This window comes from Pseudopodoces humilis, chromosome 4, assembly GCF_049639895.1.
Source record: "Pseudopodoces humilis isolate 2021_Gansu_Grassland_sample_001 chromosome 4, ASM4963989v1, whole genome shotgun sequence".
Lineage (NCBI taxonomy): Eukaryota > Metazoa > Chordata > Aves > Passeriformes > Paridae > Pseudopodoces > Pseudopodoces humilis.
Genome location: NC_142203.1, coordinates 68,203,433 through 68,227,609, shown reverse-complemented (window position 1 = coordinate 68,227,609; position 24,177 = coordinate 68,203,433). Strand labels below are relative to the sequence as shown.

The following is a 24,177-nucleotide window of genomic DNA, read 5'->3' as shown; positions in this document are numbered from 1 at the left end:
CAAATTAATTTCTATGGCCTTAGATCTCAAATGAGTTGCCTAAGCATGAGCACCAGGTGCCATCTGAACTGCTCCAGGACAGTCAGCAGATTAAGGGAGGTGATTTTGTCCTGCTCTGCTCTTGTGAGACCTCACCTGGAACACTGTCCAGCTCTGGGATCCACAACATTAGAAGGACATAGACCTGTTGGAGTGAGCCTATGGCTATGAAGATGAGCAGAGGGCTGGAGCACCTCTCCTGTAGCGGGGGGATTTGGGTTTATTCAGCCTGGAGAAGCTCTAGCAAGACCTTGTAACACCTTCCAGTACCTGAAGGGGCTACAAGACTGCTGGAGAGGGACTTTTTACAAGGGCCTGTAGTGATAAAACAAGGGTTAATGGCTTTAAACTGAAAAATGGTAGATTTAGATTAAATATTAGGAAGAATTTCTTTACTCTGAGGGTGATGAAACTCTGGAACAGGTTGTCCAGAGAAGATGCAGATGCCCCATCCCTGGAAGTGTTCAAGGCTGAGTTGGATGGGACTCTGAGCAACCTGGTCTAGTGAAAAATGTCCCTGCCCATGGCAGGAGGTTGGAATGAGATGATCTTTACGGTCCCTGCCAACCCATGACATTCTGTCACTCTACGATTCTGTAATATGGGCAAAGATGGCAGATCCAATGCAGGACATTTAAAAGACCTGTGACGTGTTTCTGATGCAGCTTTACTTCAAGCCTGGGAAAACATCTCCCGGAGGTGCATTTCACAAATGTGTCTTTGCTGTTCCACCAAACACTGAGCTCCATATTGTCCATCAGAAAACACAGGAATAAGGACTTGCTGAGGTGCCATGACTAGCTGTGCTCATGCTGTGTATTTCAGCCAGAATTCATACCCTAAAAATGTTGAACCCACGTCCAAAAACAGGCTGTGTTCAGTGTTTATTTAGGTCTCACTGTTCTGGACCTCTTGTTGAGAAATGCAGGCCTAGGAAACAAATGCCTGGTTAGTGTAAAGCTTTAGAGCCAGAAAGTAGAAAACCCCTTTTGAGTTGTTTTGGTGGGTCTTGGGGGTTTTTTATTGTTTGTTTTTATTTGGGGTGTTTTTTGTATTCCCTTGTTGTTTTTTGTTGTTTGTTTTGTTTTTTGTTGTTGTTTTTTTCATAAGGGCCACAGATGGCAATGATAAAGTGGTCTGGAATTTCTGTTTTAAAATACCCCAACGTTTGTGGCCTAAGGTGTTTTTTCATCTTTCCTCCATAAACTTTACCAAGTCACTTCTACCAGTCTGCTTTCTGAGGGTCCTTTGTAAGCCTAGGTGACCAGACTGTTCTTCTTGGACCTTTCTGCCACTGACTTGCAGGAGTTTGCTGGAGAAGGCCTGAGGACGCTCGTGGTGGCCTATAAAAGCTTGGAGGAAGACTACTTTCAGGATTGGATCAGGCGTCACCATGAAGCCAGCACTGCCTTGGAGGGACGGGAAGACAAACTGTCGGAATTGTATGAAGAGATTGAAAAAGACCTAATGGTTGGTAATTCAGGGAATCTGGGCCAAGCTCTGGGGGAGGAAGTGAGGGTGGTGGTTTGTCAATAAACAGCTCAGTGTGACTTTGGTAAACACTGCTCTGCAAACAGTTCAGTGGGCTGTGTGACAGGAGCAGGTCAGAACATGGCAGCCCTGGGTGTTCACTGGCACCTCCACCAGGAGCCCGTAACTGGGGTGTCAGCCACCAGTTCAGGGGAATGGTTTTATTTTAACTCACGTGGGTGTCAAGAGTAGCTTTCTCGTGATGAAGTGACATACCAGAGCTGGCAGGAGATGACATGGACACAAATATTTCATAGCTATCCTTTGTATGTGCAAATGGCTGATCTGTTTATTTTCCAGCCTTTGAAATGGCAGGCAATGAATAATTCCCAGTGCCCCTGAGAGTGTCTCCTTTGTTCCTCCTGCCCTGGGCAGGATGGCTAGATGATATCCATGAAACATGTTTGTGTCAATTTGAAATAGAGCTAAACTGTGATCTTTGAATCATTCTTCTCTCCCTCAGTGTTGTTACAGTTTTTAAATGCCCTGGAGGATTTGCCTGTGTTTTAGAGCCATGAATAATGAATGAAAAGCATGTGTGTGATCTGAGGAGAAGCAATCCAGCTTTTGCACTCGTGGCAGTGCTTCCTTGAAACCCTGGAAATCCTGGCAGACACCTTTGCTCCTTCCATTAGCTGTATGCTCCGAATGCCAGTAGTGCTCAGGGAAAAAGCAAGTGTGAGCTGGGGAAGTGCTGGCCTTTGGAAGTTGAGTAGTGTCTCTAGCTGCATCAGGGACTACTGTAAAACAGGGATTGTACAGTTCTCAGGATCCTGTAGAGAAGTTCAGTCAGAGCTGTTACCTGTATTGCTAACGCTCCTAGCTAATATATGATGGACATCCAAGGATGCCAAAAAGGATACCAGTCAACCTCTGAATTTAGTCTCCAAGCAGCAGGAGGTAGGTGGTAGCAGTGAAACCTGAGGTAGCAATGAAACTTCCATGTCCCTTTGACAACAGGTTAAAGCCACCAACTATCTCCAAATAGCAGAAAAAGCAGTGACTTTAAAAAAATGAAGCTTTGTATCCTGAGCAGTCTGTGATGTAGCTGTGTGACAGTGTGGACCCAGTGCAGGGACAGGTCTGTTAAAGGCTGGAGAAGATGTTTAGCAGCCATGTGACATCTGCAGTACAGCTGGGGTCATCTTCCACCCCAGAGGAGGTCTGGGGACATGGATCCACAGTGTCTTTGTCCCTCTATTAAAGTTCTGTCTGCTGTGAAGGGAACACATGGGACAACACAGACGACCTGTAGCTCTGCAAACATTTTTGCAAATAATTTCATGCATATTCATAATCCATCAGAGCATGGGGGAATTAGAGCCTAGAACATCTGCAGGATCAGGGCTGTACTCTATACAGTAAATTTGCTGAGGAAGAATGACAGTCAGTTCAACCTTATTCCTGGGGATTTACTTTGTGTTTGCTTGAATAATTAGGTTTAATGCTTTCTCCTTTGGTAGCAGTGGCAGGGCTTAACCAGCTCCCTGACATTTCTGTTAAGCTGCTAGGTGCCACAGCCATAGAGGACAAGCTACAAGATGGGGTTCCACAGACAATTGAGACTCTTGCCAAAGCTAACATCAAGATATGGGTTCTCACTGGAGATAAGCAAGGTAAAGGCATTACAGCTTTGGATGCTTCTCCTCCACTGGCGGGGTGGTTCAGCTAAGGACCTGTGTTCTCATTCTTTGAAAACTGCACAGAAGACAAACAGGGTTTGCTTCATTGCCAGCTATGCAAAATTTCAGGTAACTGGAATTAGACCAGATGACTGTTGCTCGTGCCTGTCCTTAATTTCTGTCATGAGAGTGGAAGCAGGGTGAAGGCAGTGCCCTTTGCCTTTGGAGAGGTGACAGTAAACATCCTACAGTCCCTGACATAAGCTGTGAAAAGGTGTCACCTTCATCCAGTTATTCAGCTGAAGAAGGTGGAAAAAAATCTTGTCCTGCTTTCCGGAAACTTTAATGTGTTGGGTGCATTTCCATTTCCATTTGTTTCTGGCTGTCATCATCCCAAATAGAAATGAAGGAAACATAGGCTTTTGGAGGTGGAAAGAACAGCAGAGAGACTCCAGTGAATTCTTTTGGAGACAAAGTATTTTCACTGAAACAATGGTGATTCAGGGAGGTCAAAAGTGTTTACAAATAGTATCATCCAAGACATGAGCAGAGAATTTTTGAGAAAAATGAAACATTTAATTTTTTCATGTTTCAAATGCAATAGTTTTTCTATAAAATACCAAAATATCTTTTTTGGAATTTTATGGACAAAAAGTTATTTTATTTTTCAGAGTTGTGGTTTGGGGCTTTCCTGGAAGTAAGGGAGAGGGAAAGTTAAAAATACCAAAAAAACATTTTGAATCAACATGAAATGTTTTTTGTTGCTCCAAGTATGTTGGTCAAAGGATGTTTTAAGCTTTTTCATTTTGTTAGAGTTATTTTTTTTCTGTGGTCTTGTGAAGTCAAATTTGCTGCTACATCCATCAAAGTGACTCTCCTGGCTCTCTTATTGTTGACTCTGAAAGGCTCCAATCTCTTTAGAGTCAGAAAGAGACTTTTTGTCATGTGAACAAAAAGGCCACAGAAGTGGGTGAATTTGGGCTGCTGAGATGGATTATCTTCCTGGTTTATCTTTCCCAGAGACAGCAATGAATATTGGTTACTCCTGCAACTTGCTGAATGATGACATGGAAGATGTTTTCATTATTGAAGGCAGCACATCTGATGACGTACTGAATGAGCTGAGGTAAAAGGCTAAAAAACAGTTTCAGTGCTGTGCACTAGCACTATCTGTGTTTTGTATCATTCCACCTTCTTTTTCTGTGTCAGCTTTCCTTGTTGCAGTTCATCCAGGGACCTTAGATAAGGGACAGCTGTCTCCCTGGGAGATCCAGAGGCTAAACACAATGTAGAAGTCTCCTTTGAGAGTAAATGTTGAAGCTTCTTGATCCAAGACCTCAAATTAAATAAAGGTATAAGAAAGCAGAGTTAGATAGGGAGTATCAGACGAAATTGACCAATAAGTGATCCTGAGCCACAAAGGCTTTGTCTCCAGGTTTGAGCTGTGACACTGCTGTACTGCTGTTGCTATTTATTCACATTGCGGTCTTTTTTCTGGATATGTCCTTTGTCCGGATACTTTTTTGGCAGCATCTGAAAACTTACCTTCCTTCCTCACCTCCTCTGTAGATACAGGTTCTCAGGTAAAGGTGGAAAATGGGAAAGGTTTGCAGTCCTTTTTTCTTGGAGTAGATGGCTGCCAGAGAATATGCACAGAAAATTGGGTGTCCCTTGGGATACCATCCTTCATGACACTCAGATGGTTTGTTTGACTTAAAATCAGCAGAAGTTTAGCAACACTTGTTGGAGTTTCAGAAATGTAGATGATCTGTGCAGATAGCAGCAGCTAAACAATGCATATTGTTGTAGGAATACAGTAAAAATTGGACTGAAGTATCAAAGGGAAGCATTGATTTTTTGTTTTCGTAAAGTTGCTTTTACAAAACATATATATATTTGCAAGACTTTTGGATTTCCATTATTATCCTGTGTTGTTTTGTTTCATTTAGTTTTGGAGGTTTTTTTTTTGTTTTTTTTTTTAGGAATGCAAGAAAAAAGATGAAGCCAGACTCCTTTCTGGACAGTGATGAAATCAACATTCAGTTTGAAAAATCTTCAAAAAACCAAATAATTATACCTGATGAGCAAGCAAATGGGGTGTATGGTCTGGTTATCACTGGCCACAGCCTGGTAAGGAAGGTTCAGAGCTTTGCTAGAGATGACTTCCCTGAAGAACTTACTGTAAGACATACTGGAAGTCTGAAAAATTATTTAAAAATTCAGCTCTAGGGGACAAGGGTTTTTTTCCCCTACTTGAAGATTAGGTTCAGTGGTTAACTGAGACATCAAAAGTGACAGACAATGTTTCAGAAGTTGTTTCATGAACAGAAAACAGTTGATCTCTGATCTTTGGTGAACAAGAGGGATAGAGTAGCTGGATCATATTTCATTTCTGGAAACATACTAGAAAAAAATAACCAGGTTTGTGTTTGCAGCAAGAAGATAACATGAGACATAGGTTTCAATGCCAAGGACATATTCTACTAAATATAGCTGAAAACAGATATGCTTAATTTATAGGATATAGATCTTATGACTTAACTAATATATTGATACTCACTCCCAAAATGTTATTCCAAGTAAACTGAAGCAATACACTCTAGATGAAATTGCTAAGTGACAGATGAAAGACTGCTTGGTAAGCATGACTCTGAAGGGCTCACTGTTTATCTTAAACAACAGTTAGCTGTCATCTGCAGAGAGTTATCCCCCATCTATTTGATGCTCAGTGTTTGCATTAACTGCTTAGAAAGAGAGCAGGTAACAACAAGATGGGAGAGAGTACAAAGAAACCTGAGTAAGGCATGACCTGGAAAGCACAGGGGGAAACGGAGCCAGCTGGGATTTGTGAGCCTGGAGAATATTGATCAGTTTTGGTAATACTCTTCAAATTATAACAGGAGAACAAAGTAATGGAATTAAACTGAGATAAAGAGTTCTGGATGAAATGTCTTCCTGGTAAGAGCAGTGAAACTCTGCAATAAATTACCTGTATTAGGAAATTTCTTAGAACCAGTTAGAGGAAGGAGAAAACAATTGAGATCAATTCAAACCTGTCTGCAGGGAAGGTTTAATTTATGTCAGATTTATTTATCTGTTATATTTTACTTTCCCAGATCTCAGTGAAAGCAAACAGACATATTTAGAAAGTTCCAGGAGGTGCTGCCTCCGAGAAACAAGGTGCTTCTGTTCCCTGTGGTGGCTACCTTTCTTAATGACAGCCCAGAAATTTTCACTCCCAGCTCTATGCCAGCCCAGAAAGTTACTATTAAGAAAATCTCATCTTTCTCTACTTTTGGCTCATGTGCTGAATATACAGACCCCAAAAACTGTCGGACAGTGCCTAGGTTGTTAAATAGACTTTCTCAATCTTTCACAGTTGCTTCCTCTTGAACTCCAGGGCCATAATCCTCTTTAGATTCCCACTGCAAAGCAGACAAGAGGTCTGTCAGACTTGGTCCATATGCATTGCATAGACATCAGCTGGAGGCCCCTTGCCTGTTCCTATTCCATCCCTTCAGCCTGCAGCACAGACCCTGAGTGCTGTGCTACCAGAACACCACTTGCAGTGATGGCAAAGCTTGCTATATAGTCCTGGAAAAACACACACTCACCCACACCCTGGCAAGGGGATATGTCCCAAAACTCATATCTGGGCTGTGTGGGAGCAGCCAGTCCACACAGAATAGTCACAATGAGTTTCACCAAGATTATGGCTTTCTCCTTGGTGGGGACCACAAGGAGAGTGCAGACAAATCTAGATGTCATTTACTTATTTCTGTGAGCTTGGACAGTGGTAGCAGTGCTGATGCTGTCCCACACGCAGCGCCTGCTCAGTGCTCTATCCCTGCAGAGGGGTGGGAGGGCACTGCTGGGCTGTGCACACATCTGATGTTGCCTGAACAAAGCAGTGAACAGAAACTTGTCAGCATCCTCATTGGCATCATCATGCCAGTTGATTTGTATGCAGTTGCACCATCAGTATACAAAGTGATAACATTTTGCTGGTGATCTGCAGCGAGGATGTTGAGGTAAAAGCCATCTCTGACTGCACTGACCAGCAGTACTCAGGCTGAACCACTAAAAGGTCTCTTGTTGAGCAAGCCTCATGCAAGCCTCAGCAAGCTGCCATGGCAGAGGAAAAAGGGGACACTGGTGAGTCACAGCTCTCTGTTTCAAAAAGAAAGAGTTTGTGGCCTAAGGACAGTCTGCCTTACACAGACAGGGAAATGGGCCTGCTCTAATGGATCTGAGCGGGAGTGAGCCTTGTAGATTCCTTCAGTACATGTCTGCTAAAAAGAGACAACAAAGAACAGACCCAAAAAGCATGATCTGAAAGAAATATGAAAGGCTCACATTGCTCCCTCCTCCTCATGCAGAGCTGGAGGGGTGACTAGACATCCAATTATCTCAATGCTTCTCAAATAGAAATAACACAGCTGACTGATTTAAAAGGTCGGCACTCAGACTAAAGCAGCCTTCTTCCTGGTTTTGTGTTTTGCTTTGTCATGCCCACCTGAGCTTGACTTCTTACATGTTTTTTTTTAATTAAGCACTTTACAGATTGAAATCTTTCCTATTTATCTCCCAGAGCTTAAATAGTAATCCAAGAGGCATGAGCAGAAACTCTCTCACATGGAGATACACAAGGTTGTCTCAAGTCCTGCAGCAGTTTTGTGCTCTTGGTTTGACACTTCTGCCCTCTGTCAGGTTACATCAGTCAGGGCAGCTATTGTGCATGCCCAGCTGTTGTTCATACCCAGCTGTGGTGCATACCCAGCTGTGGTGGAGATCCAGATGTGGTCCACCCAAAGTGCAAGCTCGTAGGTGTAGGATGCATGGCATGATGTGCAACGTGGATGCTTCCTGCAACTGGGTGGATGGATTCACCCACACGAGTGTAAGAGCCTGTCTCAGCTGTCATGGCCACCTCATTGCATCCTCTTTGTCAGGCCAGGAGCTGCTGCAGGCCTGCCTTGAACGCTCCCTTCCCTCCTTTCCAGGCTTATGCGCTGGAAGGGAACCTGGAGCTGGAGCTGGTGAGAACTGCCTGCATGTGCAAAGTGGTGATCTGCTGCCGGGTGACTCCCCTGCAGAAGGCCCAGGTGGTGGAGCTGGTGAAGAAGTACAAGAAGGCTGTGACCCTGGCGATCGGAGATGGTGCCAATGATGTCAGCATGATCAAAAGTGAGTGATGGCCAACAGCCAGCATGATGTAGCAGACTGACTCAGAGAGGTATTTGCTCTCTGAGGTGGGCTAGCAGCAGGAACATGTATTTGAGTTCCTCCTGTACCACCCTCTTTGTAGAAATGAGTGTCTGTGTCCCAGATTTTGGCAGATCTCTACAGAGCACTCTCACTGCAGGTTAGTTGTGTCTCCTGCCTTCTGTGTCACACTGGGCTCCTTCAGGAGCTAAGGTTGCACTAAGTGCCTATTATTTTGTTCCTACCTTAGAAAGGACAAAATGGTTGATTTCAATGGTCTTACAGGCCTTCTCCTACCTAAATGACTCTGTGATTCTATGAAAAGCCCACAAGAATTGTGATGTGTCAAACAGTGTGTCTGCATGGCCACCATCACAAGGGCAATGTATATATCAAACAGTTTATGTCATAGAGTGCCTGATTGAAAGCAAAAATAAGATCTTTGTGCCTGTAACTGTTCTCTATAGTATTATGTGGGGTGGTTTTTCCAGCATTTCTTTGTGTCGGGGCTGTGTTTGTTAATTATCTCCCTTGAGTTACAGATGATGGGCTTCCAGGCCTCTCCATCCTTGAGCATCATTTGATGCTGCATTACCTCAGTGAATTTATGAAAATAAGTCCTAACTAGGTATAATTAAATTAAGATTATTCAGAAAGACCTACTGCTAATCTTTCTCGTGTTAATTTGCAAGAATTGATTAACTGGAGCCTTTTAATTAAGAAATAAAAGGCTAAGTAGAGAGCTTCAAGGGAGATAAGTCAGGCAGTCAGCAAAGAAAGGAGAAGAAAGTTAAAGTGTACATAATAATTAGAAACTAACCTACTTCTCCCCCAAGAGGATTGAGACTTTGGGATTTTATCAGTTCAGTTCAGTGGAAACCTCTGAATCTAACCAACCTTCAGCCATTAAGATTGTATTCATTAGTTAAAGCTGTATAATTAGCTGTCACATTAAACTTATGTCTATGTTTAATAAACGCAAGTTGCTATTAAAAAAAATGTGACTCTTCTATCTAATTATTTGATTGAACTAATAAGGCCCAGGAAATGTAAAAAGGCTACAGTCTTTCTTTTAGCAGTGTCTGAGAAATTTTAAAATTGTTTGAAGATTTTGGGATGATGTTTTAAGGCAGCTGGAAGGACATGCATGAATGTAAATAGAAGTCACATGTCAATATAAATTAAAGTTATTGTTTCATAACAGCAGCCGTTATGAACAGCAGTATTTGTGCTGATGGAAAGCGTTCAGAAAAAAAACCATAAACTGTCACTGAACCTATAATTTCATTCAAATAATGAAAGCCCACTTATGGGAAATGTGTCAGAGAGCCAAATTCATAGTGCTGCTGATAGTGCACCAAAATTCTTTTGTTTCTTTTGTTTTTTAACAACTTTTCATTCTGACTTTTTATGAAGGCTGTGAGGGAATTAACACTGCTCAGTGCAGGGTAACTAATTTTTAAAATGGAGCAGTGAAAACTCTCAGTGTAATGACGTGATCAATGACATTCTTGTTGCAGCTGCCCACATCGGGGTTGGCATCAGCGGCCAGGAGGGGATGCAGGCGGTCCTGTCCAGTGACTTCTCCTTCGCACAGTTCCGCTACCTGCAGCGCCTGCTCCTGGTCCACGGACGGTGGTCCTACATCCGTATGTGCAAGTTCCTCAAGTACTTCTTCTACAAGAATTTTGCCTTCACCCTGGTGCATTTCTGGTATGGCTTTTTCTCTGGCTTCTCGGCACAGGTAGGTTTGGCTTTGGTTTTGTCAGGGACATGGAGATGTTCAGAGGGCAGCCCCTCACCTGTGAAGACAGGCTGAGGGAGGAGGGCTGGTTCAGCTGCCAAATGAGAAAGCTTCAGGGAGATCTTGGAGCACCTTTTAGTACCTAAAACTGCTACAAGAGAGCTGTAGGGGAACTTCTTAGCAGGGCCTGTTGCAATACCACAAAGGGTAATGATTTTAAAGTAAGCTTAGATTGATACAACAAAGAAGTTTTTTTCCAATGAAGTTCATAAATCATTGACAGAAGTTTCCCAGAGAGGTGGTTGATGCCCCCTTCCTGGAAACATTCCAGGTCAGGTTGGATGGGGCTCTGAGCAACCTGACCTAGTTGAAGATGTCTGTGCTGATTGCAGAGAGGCTGGTTTAGGTGAATTTTACAGCACTCCTCCAACCAAAACCATTCTGTAAGTCTATTTCTAGCATTTTCAAGCAAAGTATATGGAAACATTTTACAAGGAAATAAACTAAGCCATTCCTCCCACCTCTCTGAACAAACTCAGGTCTGTCTTCTTCAGCCACAAAAAGCAGATATTGCTGCATCCATAGTACTGCTGCTGGAGGATGGATGCCTGGAGACAGAATACATATATTATAGAATCATATAATCATTAAGGCTAGACAAGACCTCCAAGATCATCGAGTCCAATGAACCCAATACTGCAAAATTCACCACTAAACCATGTCCCCCAGTGCCACATCTACGTGTTTTTTAAATACTGACCACCCTTTCAGTGAAGAATTTTTTCCTAATATCCAATCTAAACCTTCTCTGCATTTTGGGTGCATTTTGAAGCACATATGTCACTTGCAGGAATTTCAAAAGTATTCAAAGTGATTACAAATATCAGCTGATGACACAGATTAGAGTTTGGTGCAGATCTTGTAAGATCTATGCTTGTGCTGTTAGCATATTTGGGGCAAGCAGTTTAACCCTGATGCCTGTGGGCATCAAGAGCTTGCAAGATGAGCACATCTAGAGTGAAAATACTGGTGTTGACTCACGGCAGACCAGCCTCCAACTAAACACAGATGTGGGAGTACAGATATCCAGGGGTTGGGAGTGCAGGGTGGTGCAGAGGCATCCTGCTCTGGCTGCAGCCAGCAATGGGTGCTGAGCAAAATGGGCTGGCAAAATGTGATCCTTCCCCTGTTTAGGGATGCTGACCTTGAGTCATCTCATCCCTTTTGTCTCAGTAACATCTCTAACCAAGGTGTTGCAGCACGTAATTGCATTTACTTTCAAATAAATGGAAAATGCAGCTTTTTGCTGACTTCACATTGTTTTTGTTTTTTTCCCCAGACTGTCTATGATGAGTGGTTCATTACACTTTACAATTTGGTATATACCTCTCTCCCAGTGCTAGGAATGAGTCTCTTTGATCAGGTACTGTTTCTGTCATCACTTTGGGGATTTTATTCATAGGGGTTTTGCCTCAGATGCTTTGACCTGGTTCCATGAAGCAAAAGCAGCTGACCTTTTGGATACATACTGTGGTAGCCCCTGAAATAATATCCTGATAATGAGAACTTAGACCACAAAAAAATGATGCACCAGAGAGAAGGTATATTCCCTCCTAGTCATATGTTTTGGTGTTAGATCGTCCTGTGAGGAACAGGGAATTGAAATAAATATGATTACCCTGATTTGGCTTGTAGGTTTCAGTGTGTGATGAAATTTTTGGGTTAGGCTGATTTGGCCTGTAGGTTTCAGTATGTGATGAGATTTTTGGGTTAGACTGCTGCCTACAGCACCAGCTGCCATTGCAACCCTCCCCTAGAGCAGTCATACCCTACTACCTGTGTTCCTGAAGCCTGGCAAGTGACTTCCTAATGACAGACAAAACAGTTAATTTACTTGATCTCTGAAACCAGATTTTGCAGGTTCAGCCTTTCTAGTGAGTTCTTTCTGCAATAATTTCACACAAATTTCAACCTCACTGTTACTGTTGGACAAGACAAAGGAGTAGTAAAGCTGTTCCTGTGCACAATTTACAAGTTAAATAAATAGGAATTGGCTACTTTCCAATGGTTCAGTGCTCCTCTCTGCACACTAAGGGATCCAAGTCAGACAGCCTTGCCTGTGTGGGGAGGTATTTTCTAACCCTTACCTTCCAGTCAATTCTCTGGAGAACAGACGGTGCAGTCTGCTTTAGATGAAGTGTATATTCTTTCTTTTTTTATCAGCTGTCAATTTTTTTTTTTTTTTTAGCACAAGAAAGGTAAAATACATTATGGAAAATATGCCCAGGTGACCTTGGGATGTGCCATGCCAGTAAGCACAACTGAGTGAATTGTGTGCTGTGCCTTTCCTCATGGAAATGCATGTCAAAGGGACATGGCAGCCCTGACTGGGTCTGTGTGTTTGGTTGGGTAGCTGCCAGTAAATCTGACTGTCTCCTCTCTGCTTTCAGGATGTGGATGATCGCTGGAGCATGCTGTTCCCTCAGCTCTATGTGCCTGGCCAGCAGAACCTCTACTTTAACAAAGTGGTGTTTGTCAAGTGCATGTTGCAAGGGATCTACAGTTCCCTCATCCTCTTCTTCATCCCCTATGGGGCCATGTACAATACAATGAGGAGTGATGGGAAGGCCATTGCTGACTACCAGTCCTTTGCTCTGATGGCCCAGACCTGCTTACTGATCGTGGTGTCTGTACAGGTAAGGCATCTCCCAGGTAAAATTTTTAGGAATGAGTTGTTGTTTCATGATGGCAGCATCTGGAGGGCCAGTTGGGGCCTTGACAGCATTATATTTCCTACTGCACCGTGCATTCTTGCAAAAATAAGTTTCTTGACATCAGATTAGTCTCCTCAGTTCAACAGAACAAGAGATTTGTATGTTATAAAAGATCAGGGTGACAGGATATAAGAGTCTTTGCCGTGGGAAGATTGCAGTCATAAGAGACAAATCAGTTAAGGCAGGGAATAGAGAAGGACATGTTCCAGTTTTGTGGGAAGGGTTTGGAGCACAGGACTGTCTGTCTGCCATCAAGCAGTTATTTATAGGTTCTCCATTATGGAGATGTCTCTGCAGCCTAGCCCATTGCATGATGTATGTGTGACGAAGCCTGAACTTCCTGGAAGAAATAGCTATGGCTTGGTGGTAGAAAATTCAGATGGTACTATCAGGATGAGAGAGATCTCTTGAAAGAAAACCAATCAATCACACTTCCCTGGATAACAGTTTCTGCTGTCTCAAGTCTTTGCAGGCTTGTTTTCCTAACTTTCAGGGCTACATCACAGCTTAGGAGCGGGGAAATAAAGCCTGACTCATTTGAACTTGCTGTGTTCAGCTCTGGGGCCCTCAGCATAAGAAGGACGAGGGCCCACTGGAGCAAGTCCAGAGAAGGGCCATGAAGTTGATGAGAGGGCTGGAGCACCTCTGCTAAGGAGGCTGAGAGCATTGCGGTTGTTCAGCCTGGAGAAGAGGAGGCTCCAGGGAGACCTCACTGCAGCTTTACAGCACTTACCAGGGACCACAGGAAAGCTGGGAAGAGACTTCTGTCAGGGCATGTAATAATAGAAGAAGAGTTACTGGCTTTGAAATGAGAGTGGGTTTAGATTATATAATAGGAGAAAATTCTTCCCTGTGAAGGTGTTGAGGCATAGTCACAAGGTGTGCTGAGAAACTGTGGATGCCCCATCCATGGAAGTGTTCAGTGTCAGGATGGATGGGGCTCTGAGCAACCTGGTCTGGTGGAAGGTGTCCCTGCCCGTGGCAGCAGGGTTGGAACATGATGATCTTAATTAAGTCCCTTAATATTCTGTCACCAGGACTGGCCACCAATGAATGCTTGAGAAGAGGGCAGCAGCAGGATAAATGTAGTAATATTGCCTTGAATGGTTTCTCAGAATCTTATTATTTGTGACTTGTTATTTCTTGAGACTTGAATGAAAAACATTCTCAGGGGGAGATGTACAAAGCAGAGGAAAATCTGCTACTTAAGGAAGGCACTGACAATGTCTGCACTGCTCTGTTCTTTCAGATTGGCTTGGACACCTCTTACTGGACAGTTGTGAACCAGTTCTTCATCTGGGGCAGCCTTTCTGTTTATTTTGCTATCACCTTCACCATGTACAGTGATGGCATGTACCTGATCTTCACAGCCTCCTTTCCCTTCATTGGTAAGCCTTGGGACAAATCTGGATTGTGCTCAGAACAGACATACTGCAGGGCTTAAAGTTTCCAAATATTTGTATGTATATTTCAGGCTATATTGATTTTCTTTGCTGCAAAAAATGCCAGGATATTTCTGAGGGTTGCTGGGATTTATTTTGAATCCCATGCATCCAGGTGAATGTGTGCCATGTTTCCTTCCTTGTGTAAGAGTGGACATTCTCATGCAGTCATGGGAATGGTCCTTTAAATAAACTTAATGAGCTGGATGGAATACTCTTCTATATTTGGGTTCCAGGTAGAAAATTTTTACAGCTATCTAGGGGTATCTTATTTGTAGATGTGGGAACTTTAAAAATAAATAAGCATTTTGGCCTAGGAAGGCACAGAAGCACAACATCCATTCAGGCATGAGAAAAATGCCATGTGATTATGGTGAGCCTTCTGCCAGGTTAAATGGCAAATCCCCCAACATCAAAACATACCAGTGGTGACCAGGTCTTTGTAGCTATTTTACATAACAGATTTCTGAACACATGCAAAAAATGAAGGTTAAAAAACTGAGTCCATCTCCAGAGACTTTGACCAGGAAGAACATGTGAGTAAGCGAAGTAATTCAGATGTTTTTAATTGCACTGTGCATCCATACCCAGTATAGATACAGTATTGTAATGAGTCTCTACTTCTGAAATCCCAGAATTTTATGTCAAGTCTCAGATTTTTGTATTAATCTATGCCTTCATTTTTTACTGACTTTTTCAGAAAAATTTTGTTTTATCTATCTTGACTCCAGCAGCAAGGGGCTTAGCCAAATTAGAAATATCTGAGATGCAGGTCAGTTGTTGCAACATATTTTTTCAAGCAGATGATCACATCCACTTTGAGATGGCTTTTAGAATCAAAAATGCTGAATGAGAGAAGACATATGAATGTCTGTTCAGTTTCCCAAAGCAGGTGGACAGTTGGTCTGGATGATCTTGACGGTCTCTTCCCACCTTGAGGATTCTATGATGATTCTAACTCACTTGCCAGGGGTATCTCATCTGCTGCTCTGTTATTACTGCATTGGCCAAAGAAGCCATAATGCTGAAGGCTACTTAATAAAGTCTCAATCTTCATTTTTAAGGAAAGTGTTTCTAATCTGGACTGAGACAACTTGTTTACTTAAATTTCAGTGAAGTTGTATTACAGCAGAATTTGGCCAACTGGAAAGAAAACATTCAGCAAATATACTGCCAACACCAGCATCATTAAGCACTGTAATGAGGGTTTTGCAGACTGTTTGTTCTATCTTACATCCCTCAGTTTTGTAAAAGCTAGAAGTGAGCACTTTGGTTTCAAAGGAGGTGTCACTGACATGCCCACCACATGGCAGTGGTGCTGCCAATATCCCCATTAGGCTACACTGTCTGTGCAGGTCCTCAGAGCCACACATGCTCCTCTCATAAAGGGCTGTGATTCCCATCACCTGCTGGGCAAAGCCAGTACTCCATATTGTTTAGGAAATGGTGCTGGGAAGCAGGAAAGGAGTATTCCTCCCTTTGCACTAGAGTCCTGGCGTGCTGCTTAAGGTCTCCTGAATGTTTATATCAATCCTTTGCTGTGATTTGACTCTTCACAGAGAGAAAAGATTCCCTCTGACATCCTTGTCCACTTGGGTTGTTGCTGCAATCATGTCTGGACGTTGCATTTTCCTTCGCTCACCTCAGTGACACTGGCTTTGCAGCTCTCTCTACTGACAGTTGGTTTCTCTGTTGGAGATGATGTCTGCCTTGTATTTTGGTCTGTTTGTCAGGTGATCTGAAGTCCCAGAGAGCAACAGGGAAAAATGGTGGGAGGTGCTGCTTTTACTGTTTCAATCACGCGTTTGTTTTCCAGGTACGGCTCGGAACACCCTCAGCCAACCAAACGTGTGGCTGGCCATCTTCCTCAGCATCACCCTCTGCGTGCTGCCCGTGGTTGGCTTTCGATTCCTGAAGGCTCAGTTAAAGCCAACTCCCAGTGACAAAGTAAGGAGATTCCTTACTAAACCAAAAATCCTGCTTACCATGGCCTCGGCTGACCGTGGAGCCACATTGCATGGGCTTGGCGTCACCTGGAGTGTGTGTCTGTGTGGGTGCAAGTGCTGCCATCCATCTGTCCTTTACTCCCCAGACGAGGAGGATTGAATTCGGGGTTTGGCACGATTCAAACCATCTGCAGCTGGGACCAAGGCTGAGATTATTTAGCTGTGGATTAGACTGCTCTGAGGCAGGAAAGCTGTGCTATTTTTAGGTGCAGGGTTTAAGTGCTGTGGCTCAGTGGCAAAGGAGTGGCTGTTCCTCCTGCCCTGAGACTGTGGAGTTTTTAGCCTGGGAGACCTCAGGCTTTCATCCTGCACCAAGGAATACATGTCTCCTGGGGATTTTTTAAATCTATTTCAGAATTCACTTTTTGTAGACAATGGCAATATGCCCCCTCTGGAACCAGCTTCCCTCCCAGTCTCGGGAATATGAAGTTGCGGGCACCTGGGCAGTGATGAAGTGGGCAGGGAGTGCACTGCTCGCTGAAGCCAAGGGAGCCCCCAAGATCATCAGCACACACAGAGCTCCCCGAGCTCGCTTCCAAGCAGGAGCATTTGCTGAATGTTACTGCCACCTCGTGCTTCCTTCCTCTCCCTGCACCCAGCTGAAGCCAATCGGTGCCACAGCACAACCCCCGGGGAAAGCACCACAGACGCCCTCCCTGCTCATCCTTGGGATGCCTGTGGGGCTCCACAGGTTCTGTGTGACTGTAGGAGAACATGCGAGGGGAATTCTCAGCCCTTGCAGAGAGGGTAGGTAGGTGCTAGAGAAGACTGCTGGGTAGGGAGGTCCTTGCAACACAGTTCAAGGCAGTTTGGGGGTGTAAAAATGGGCTGAGTTTCCCCCAGCTGAGCTGAAGTCCAACACAGCTGCCACCCAGAATGTCAGTCTCACTGCTGAGGTTGAGTGTCCCTCTCTCTCTAGCACAAAATTACTTTTCTGCCTCTTCTTGGAAGTGAATGGTCACAGGAGAGGAGTGTGTTTCCAGCTCTGTGGAGTACCCCAGCTGGCAGTAAACAGGCTTGATGTTTAGAGATGCCGAGCACCTGCCACTGTCATTGCAAGAAGCACAGGAGTCTGGCAGCTGGGCATTCTGTTGAGCCACAGGCTCTCAAGAGCAGCCTCCTACATTAGACAGCCCCATTCTGAAAAGGCCCTTGACAGCAGATTAACTCAGTGGCCACCTGAGAACAGAAAGCCTATACCTGCAAATAAAGTGCAATATTTATTTCCCATTGCCAAGGAATACAGGAACCTCTCTATTATCCCTGCAAGTGTTCAAGGCCAGGTTGCATGGGGTGTTGATCTGCCTGATCTAGTGGCAGCGGGGTTGAGATCATCATCAAGGTCCCTTCCAACCCAAGGAACTCAATCTAGAATCTACAATTCTATAACAATCATCATTATAATCATAAAAAGCTTTTGGGTATCAGAAACTCTCTTTAGTAATCTGTTTTCTGTATTAAATATGCCAATTCTTTAAAGTTTATTTATTTTCTGGAATTTTTACTTGTTGAGATGACTTTCACATTTTGGATGATTTGACTGAAAGTCCTACAGACATACCCCAACCATGGCATTGCAGAGCTGCTGGAAATACATAGAAATCATTCCCTCCCATGACTTACAGATGATGCTCCCATTAACACAGAATAGAATAGAATAGAATAGAATAGAATAGAATAGAATAGAATAGAATAGAATAGAATAGAATAGAATAGAATAGAATAGAATAGAATAGAATAGAATAGAATAGAATAGAATAGAATAGAATATGTCCTCTCCTCATTTTTGTCTTTGGATCCCTGCTTTTGTTTCCCTTTCTCTGCTCCTGTTCCACTCTACTGGTGAATAATGATGCACTTTCCACCTTTTCCACCTTATTTTCTGATTTCCAGGTCCTGATGAAGATCAAAGAAGCCAAAAAGCGGCCCCCTCCACCCTCACCCAAGCGACGCCTGCGCCGGACTAGCACCCGCCGCTCTGGCTACGCCTTCTCTCACCAGCATGGCTTCGGAGCACTCATCATGTCTGGGAGAAACATGAGGCCAAAATCACCTTTTGCCACAACGGGAACATTTTCACCAAATAGTGACAAATATAAACACAAAGGACTGTAACAAAAAAAAGAAAAACAAAAGAAAAAAAAAGGAGAGAAGAAAAAAGAAGAAGACATCCCCTCCCTCCCCCTTAAAAATTAGCAAAGTAAACCAAAGTAAAGGGCTGTCAGGAGAGGAGGCTATGATGCCTGCAAGGCACAGCCAGTGGCTGCTCAGACTTCTGCCCTCTGGGCTGCCAAGTCACGGACTTGGGGCTTTCCTTTCACCCACGTGCACTCTCTGATTCCAGCTTCTTTTCCAAAGACATGTGCCGCTGCTGGGGAAGGTGGGCAGGGTGAGTTGGAGCGTGGATTTGTGTGGTGTCCCAGAGGGCCTCCCTGCCACAAGAGAGAATGTGCTGTGGGAGGCATCTCTGCTCCCTGAGATTGTCCATAATGCTATTTTTTTTTTTCTCCCTCTAACTATATACCTCAGAGCAAAGAGAATTCCAGTCTGAGGAAAAGGTTGAATTGGCAATGTCTTTTTCAGTCATGTGCCTTCATTTTTCTTCATGAATACACTCTGGGCTGTGTTACTGGGGTGACAGTACTGACCCCAGGTGTGCCTTAGGTCCAGCCACGCAACCCACAAATCCACAGTCTATGTAATGTGTAATTTTGTAGCCTTTTGACTGTAATCCACTTTCTCAAGAGATGGCCAGTACCCAAACACCACCCTCTTCCCACATCTGCCATCAGGAAGTGCTGCAAGCTTGGAGAAACTCTTAGCTGGTCAAAGGACCAGGAGCTGACACTCATCAGCCTTCCCTGATTTATCAGGGTTGCAAATCTGCTCTTACAAAAGGATTATTGTCCTCAGAACCTTCTCAAGTTTTGTAACTGGGCACTAGACATCTTATTTAGACATAAAATAAAAGAGCAGAAGGTGCTCAGGCTTTCTTATGGATCAAACTGTGAAATCTGGCCCCTGAGAAGCCTGTGCCAGGTTTAGGGCTCACCTGAGCTGCCAGCATGACACATCTGCTCTCCCTTAACAGAATGAGGTGTGTGCACATCTGGCTTGATGGTGATCACACCCGAATTATTGAAGCCAGAAAAGCTATTTCATGGCCAGCAGCTGAAATAGCCTTTACTCCCCTGGTGCTGGGGCTCAGTGTAAGGGATGAAGCATGATCTGGTGGCTCCCACTCCCTCCCCGATGAGAAGAGTGGTCACAACTCAGAGGAACTAAATGAGGCCTCAGGAGTCTCTGCAGTGTTTCATTGCTGCAGTGTTTCTCTGTGCTGGCTTAAATTTTACTTGGGAATAGGTTATCTGTCTAACAGGGGTGGTAGAGAGCCGAAAATCCTACAGTCTGACTGCCAGCAGAGGGACCTAAAACACACAGACGCAGCTAAATACATGGTGATTTTGAGGGACTGGGATTTGCTCACTGTTTTGTTACACCAGCTCCATAATCAGCAGGGTTACTGGGTGGAAGGCCAGCGTGGCAGCATGAGAGTTTGTTCTGCCAGGACTGCTGAGCTGTCTAAATGAAACTTTTTTTTTTTTTTTCCTTTGTGCAGAGGACGAAGCCCTGGCTGTTGTTAGGTTTGGGGTTTTTTAATTTGTTTCTGCTTTTTACTGAGTTTGGGGTTTTTTTCAGCTCCTTTATACAAATTTAGACTCCTTCCTTCATTTGAATTGGATTTTTTTGTGCAGTAACCATTTGATATTTATGAGACATTGCTGTGAGTCTCTGAGCTGTCAGTGGAGACAGTGTATGATGGCAAGAGGCCAGCCATGTCCCCATTTCATGGAACACCCTGCTGCCTGTGGTCCCAGTTTCAGCAACAACTGCATGAGATAAAGCTCTAATAGAAGGTTTCATCTCCTTGTGTTTAACTCGGTGCAGGAAAGGAAAAAAAGACCCCAAACTAGTTTGTTGCACCTGCTGCTTGGGGAGGCTTGTCGCTAACTGTGGTATTAAATTTCAGCATGGCCAGTGCAAAACCATAGCTGGGACTGGATCCAGACTTCAGTGTCTGGGACCTGCTTGCTAGGGAAGGAGTAAATTATCTGCTGATCTCCCCTGCAAGGAGACACCTAAGTCACAGCCTGCACTCTGGCTGAGGAAACCGCTGTGATAGTTAGTGCTTGTCACCTCCCCCTGATTTACCATTCACTTTGCAGAGACAATCACGGCTTTCTGATCAGGATTATGTTTTTCACAGTCAGCCTCCCCGGGGTTAGAGGAAAAAGGAGAATTTGTGCAGATATGCAGACATCCCCATGCTACCCAGACTGGTCTATGGACTGAAAGTCCTATCAAAGCTGCTCCTGGCATCTGATGCAGTAGAATATATTGCAGAGCAGCAGAGGTGCTGACAGAGCAAGGAAAATCTGACGCTGTGCCTCTCTTCTCAAACGGTTTACGTGTAGAGTACTCACCTTCTGGCTAAAAGGGGATTTGAAAATGTTGGCTACAACATGTAGGGGATAATAAAGCTGTTGGTGAGCTTGCACCAGATACAATTCTTTCAGTGGTTTGACACAGCATTTGAAATACGTCAGCTGGCAGTGATGTCTGTCCTACATCACTCCTGATTTTGTAAAATAATTGTTTTGGTTTTGTTTTTGTTTTTCAAATAAAAAGAGAATATCGGGATGATAGATTCCTTGGCACTCTGTTAATTGCTGTAACAAGTTTATGACCAGAAGTGCACGGGGAGATGGTCTGTGGGACAGCGGATCTTAGATGGCAACCCTTTTCATCCGGTATCCTGACGCGGGAAGCACACAAATTCCCAAAATTTTCCATCCTGGCTAGGATGTTTTAAGAGGAAACTTAGAGGAAACGTCAGACATCCTTAGGCGGAGGACCCGGTGGGGGCGGGCAGCGTCGAGAGCCCGCCCCGAGGAGCGGCTGTAAACAGCGGAGCGATGCGGGCGATCGGTAAGGGACGGTGGCAGGGCGGGCGGGAGAGTGCGGGGATTGTGCGGGGATTGTGAGGGGATTGTGCGGGAATGATGCGGGAATGGTGCGGGGAGGAGCGGGGTCGCTGCTTCTCGTGTGCGCGGTGCTCTGCTTGGCTCCCCGGGGGAGGTCACACCGTGTGTCATCGTCTGTGCGGTGTCTGAAAATTACAATTTAGTCTTTTATGAAGCTCCCGTGTTTCATGGAGATGTCAAAAATTAATCCCTGAAATAGATCTTGGATTTTGTTTTAACCCACTCCCTTTTTTTCCTCCTCATTATTCCATAATATAAATATTCACAGTTTCAATATTGTTTTGTTCTTTTGCCTATACTTGCTGCAGTTTGGGGGCCAAGAATGATAATGCTGTGTGTTGAGGCACTGGAGCAGGAGGCCCAGCTGTGGATGCCCCATCCCTGGGAGCGCTCAAGGCCAGGTTGGATGGGGCTTGGAGCAGCCTGGTCTGGTGCAGGGGTTCCATGGCAGAGGCATGGAGCAAGGTGGTCCAACGCAAGATCCCTTCCAACACAACCCATTCTGTGATTCTTTGATAACCAGAGATGACATGTTTCCTTGTCTTACACTGCAACAGGGGAGAGCTTAGATCATCTTCTCTCTCCCCTGAATCTACAGGGTGACAGTGAGTAATCTCTGTCCATAATACCATGGCACAGCAGGTGTGTTTGGGCAGAGGCACCTCAAGGGTGTTTTCCATTGCTAACTGCAACACCTGCATTCCTTCCAGGCTGCCTGGTAGCTCTCACTCTGCCCATGTGCATCCACACAACTCTCTGTCACTGACCTGTAGCCTGGAAGTCCTTACTCATGGGCATCTCTTAGGGAGTGGGAGGGCAGAGGAGCACTACATGCTTGCCCTGTGCTCTCCAGCTGGATACTCAGCGAAGTCTGCTGTATGAATGGATACATCTCAGTAATCACCCATGCCAATAATCAGCTGGAACCAAAACAGCAGCATAAAGGCCCTCTTGGGTATCCATGGGCACAAGCACTGTATCCTCTAACCCCATAAGACCTCTGATAAAATTAATCCTAAATCCAGGTATTCCAGTTGGAAAGCTTCCTGTCCTAAGGGTTGATTTTTCTCACTCTCTAATTTTCAGCCTGAATGTGTTCTCTGCATTTATTCTCTTGTCATATCAGCTTTGTACTTTTGCTTCAGCAGTTTTGTTTGTCTCCTGTGATATATTTAGACAGAAATCCTATCCGCTCTCTGCCTACATTTGGCTAGGCTAAACAAGCCAGGCTCTTAAGTTTCTTCTTGTTTGATAGGTTTTCTGTTTCCCTCAGGCTCTTTCTGCACCTGTTCATTTGAGTTTATAATTTTTAAATGTGGGTGACCAGAATTTTTTTTGCATGATGCTTCTTTTATAAGTGCCTGTACAACAGCTTTGGTATTTCACTGCCTCGCCTAGACTGTGTTTGCTTTTCTTACAGTCTCATTATCTCTGTGTTCTTTAACACAGTTTTAGTGGTTATTTTTCCTAATTTTATTATGAGTATGCACAATTATTAGCTAAATTAGGTTTGCTACATAAATACCTCTCCTCTCATGCTTGACAACATGGGGAGGAGCTGAAGTCATCACAGAATAAGTCTGCGCATGCTGAGATGCTTTAAACTGGTGCCTTGTCCTTAGGGCCAAGCTTTTTCCATGAGGGCTGGCAAGGACATTTTGCTACATCTGCTGATGTGCTGGCTGATGTAAATATGCTGGAGTGAGGGAGCTGACATTTCTCCCAGCAATAAGCATTAGGGCCGAGTTCCCAGCCACAGCTCCCAGCCAGCCAGCCAGCCCTGTCCCCGTCCCTGTCCCTGTCCCTGTCCCTGTCCCTGTCCCTGTCCCTGTCCCTGTCCCTGTGTTGCTGTGTTGCTGCAGGGCTGGATGGGATGAAGGGCTCAGAGGAAGGGTGCAGAGCCCTGCAGCCTGGGCTTGACCTCTGAGTGCTTTTGGCCATATCTGCAGCACAGCTACTCAGTTTTTCCAAAGCTAATCTTCTCCTGCCCTGCTTCTTATTTAGAAGAGTGGTTTTCTTTCTCTTCCTGGCACTGTAGAGAAGCCACCTCTCTCCCATCACTCCCAGCTTGAAGGGAAGAGGTTTCCATACCCCTGTCTCTTCCCTGACTCTGCCTCTCCAGCTGGGTGGAGCTGACTGTACTGAGCTGTCAGCTCCTGCTTTTCCACACAACAAGAGCTGAGCCCTCTGCCAGACTTTTCAGCTATAAATGGATCTTGACTTTTCCAACCCCCACTCTCATCACCAAGAGATGTTGTGGGATATCGGAGCTAGGCCAGGCTTCCTCTGAATTAGGAAAACATATGACCCAACCACTCACTTTTCATAGGTTCTCTGTGAGCATCATGCCTGGCTTTGGGGGAGCTGTGTGCCCTGGTGATGGTTGTGCTGCTGAATTCCTTGTGTGCCCAGCGAGAGCCACTGTTCTCAAACCTGAGTGTGAGACTGGGCCAGGCCTGCAGGTGCCATCACCAGCCCCACATGTCACCTCACAAACACAGCACCAGCTGATCTGAGCAGTGTGTCTCCAGGGAAGGCCAATGTTTTTGTTACTGCCTGCATCCTACCTCCACATCCAAATCAGGCACTTCATAAAAGAAGCCTGGCTTTGGTACATAATGTGAAATCCTGTTTACCTCCCTTAACTTTGGGATTTATGGCAGGGATCCTGAGATCTTTTTAAGTTTTATTGCATTCTGGCTTCTCTGAGAGGCAGGGAACATCAATATCTCCTTGCTCACCAGGGGCTGAAGAATGAACACCAAGGTGA

The 24,177-nt window shown here is 44.6% G+C and overlaps 2 protein-coding genes across 7 annotated transcripts in view; both read left to right on the top strand.

Moving 5' to 3' along the window:
* LOC102112947 (phospholipid-transporting ATPase ID-like) overlaps positions 1 to 21,060 on the top strand; it is an 85,247-nt gene extending 64,187 nt beyond the window's left edge. For all 4 annotated transcript variants that reach the window (XM_014256990.2, XM_014256991.2, XM_014256989.2 and 1 more), the window contains exons 18-28: positions 1,345 to 1,509; positions 3,074 to 3,185; positions 4,212 to 4,317; positions 5,174 to 5,321; positions 8,195 to 8,378; positions 9,917 to 10,140; positions 11,480 to 11,563; positions 12,591 to 12,836; positions 14,164 to 14,302; positions 16,173 to 16,303; positions 18,256 to 21,060. In XM_014256990.2, coding sequence (XP_014112465.1) covers positions 1,345 to 1,509; positions 3,074 to 3,185; positions 4,212 to 4,317; positions 5,174 to 5,321; positions 8,195 to 8,378; positions 9,917 to 10,140; positions 11,480 to 11,563; positions 12,591 to 12,836; positions 14,164 to 14,302; positions 16,173 to 16,303; positions 18,256 to 18,477 — 1,761 coding nt within the window. In that variant the 3' untranslated portion in view covers positions 18,478 to 21,060. The remainder of the gene's footprint in view (positions 1 to 1,344; positions 1,510 to 3,073; positions 3,186 to 4,211; positions 4,318 to 5,173; positions 5,322 to 8,194; positions 8,379 to 9,916; positions 10,141 to 11,479; positions 11,564 to 12,590; positions 12,837 to 14,163; positions 14,303 to 16,172; positions 16,304 to 18,255) is intronic.
* Positions 21,061 to 21,286: 226 nt separating this feature from the next.
* RUSC2 (RUN and SH3 domain containing 2) overlaps positions 21,287 to 24,177 on the top strand; it is a 58,082-nt gene continuing 55,191 nt past the window's right edge. Inside the window, exon 1 of one of the 3 annotated variants that reach the window (XM_014256966.2) lies at positions 21,287 to 21,351. The gene's annotated coding sequence lies outside the window, so the exon portion shown is untranslated. The remainder of the gene's footprint in view (positions 21,352 to 24,177) is intronic. The other 2 variants (XM_088054036.1, XM_088054035.1) reach the window with 2 other exon arrangements.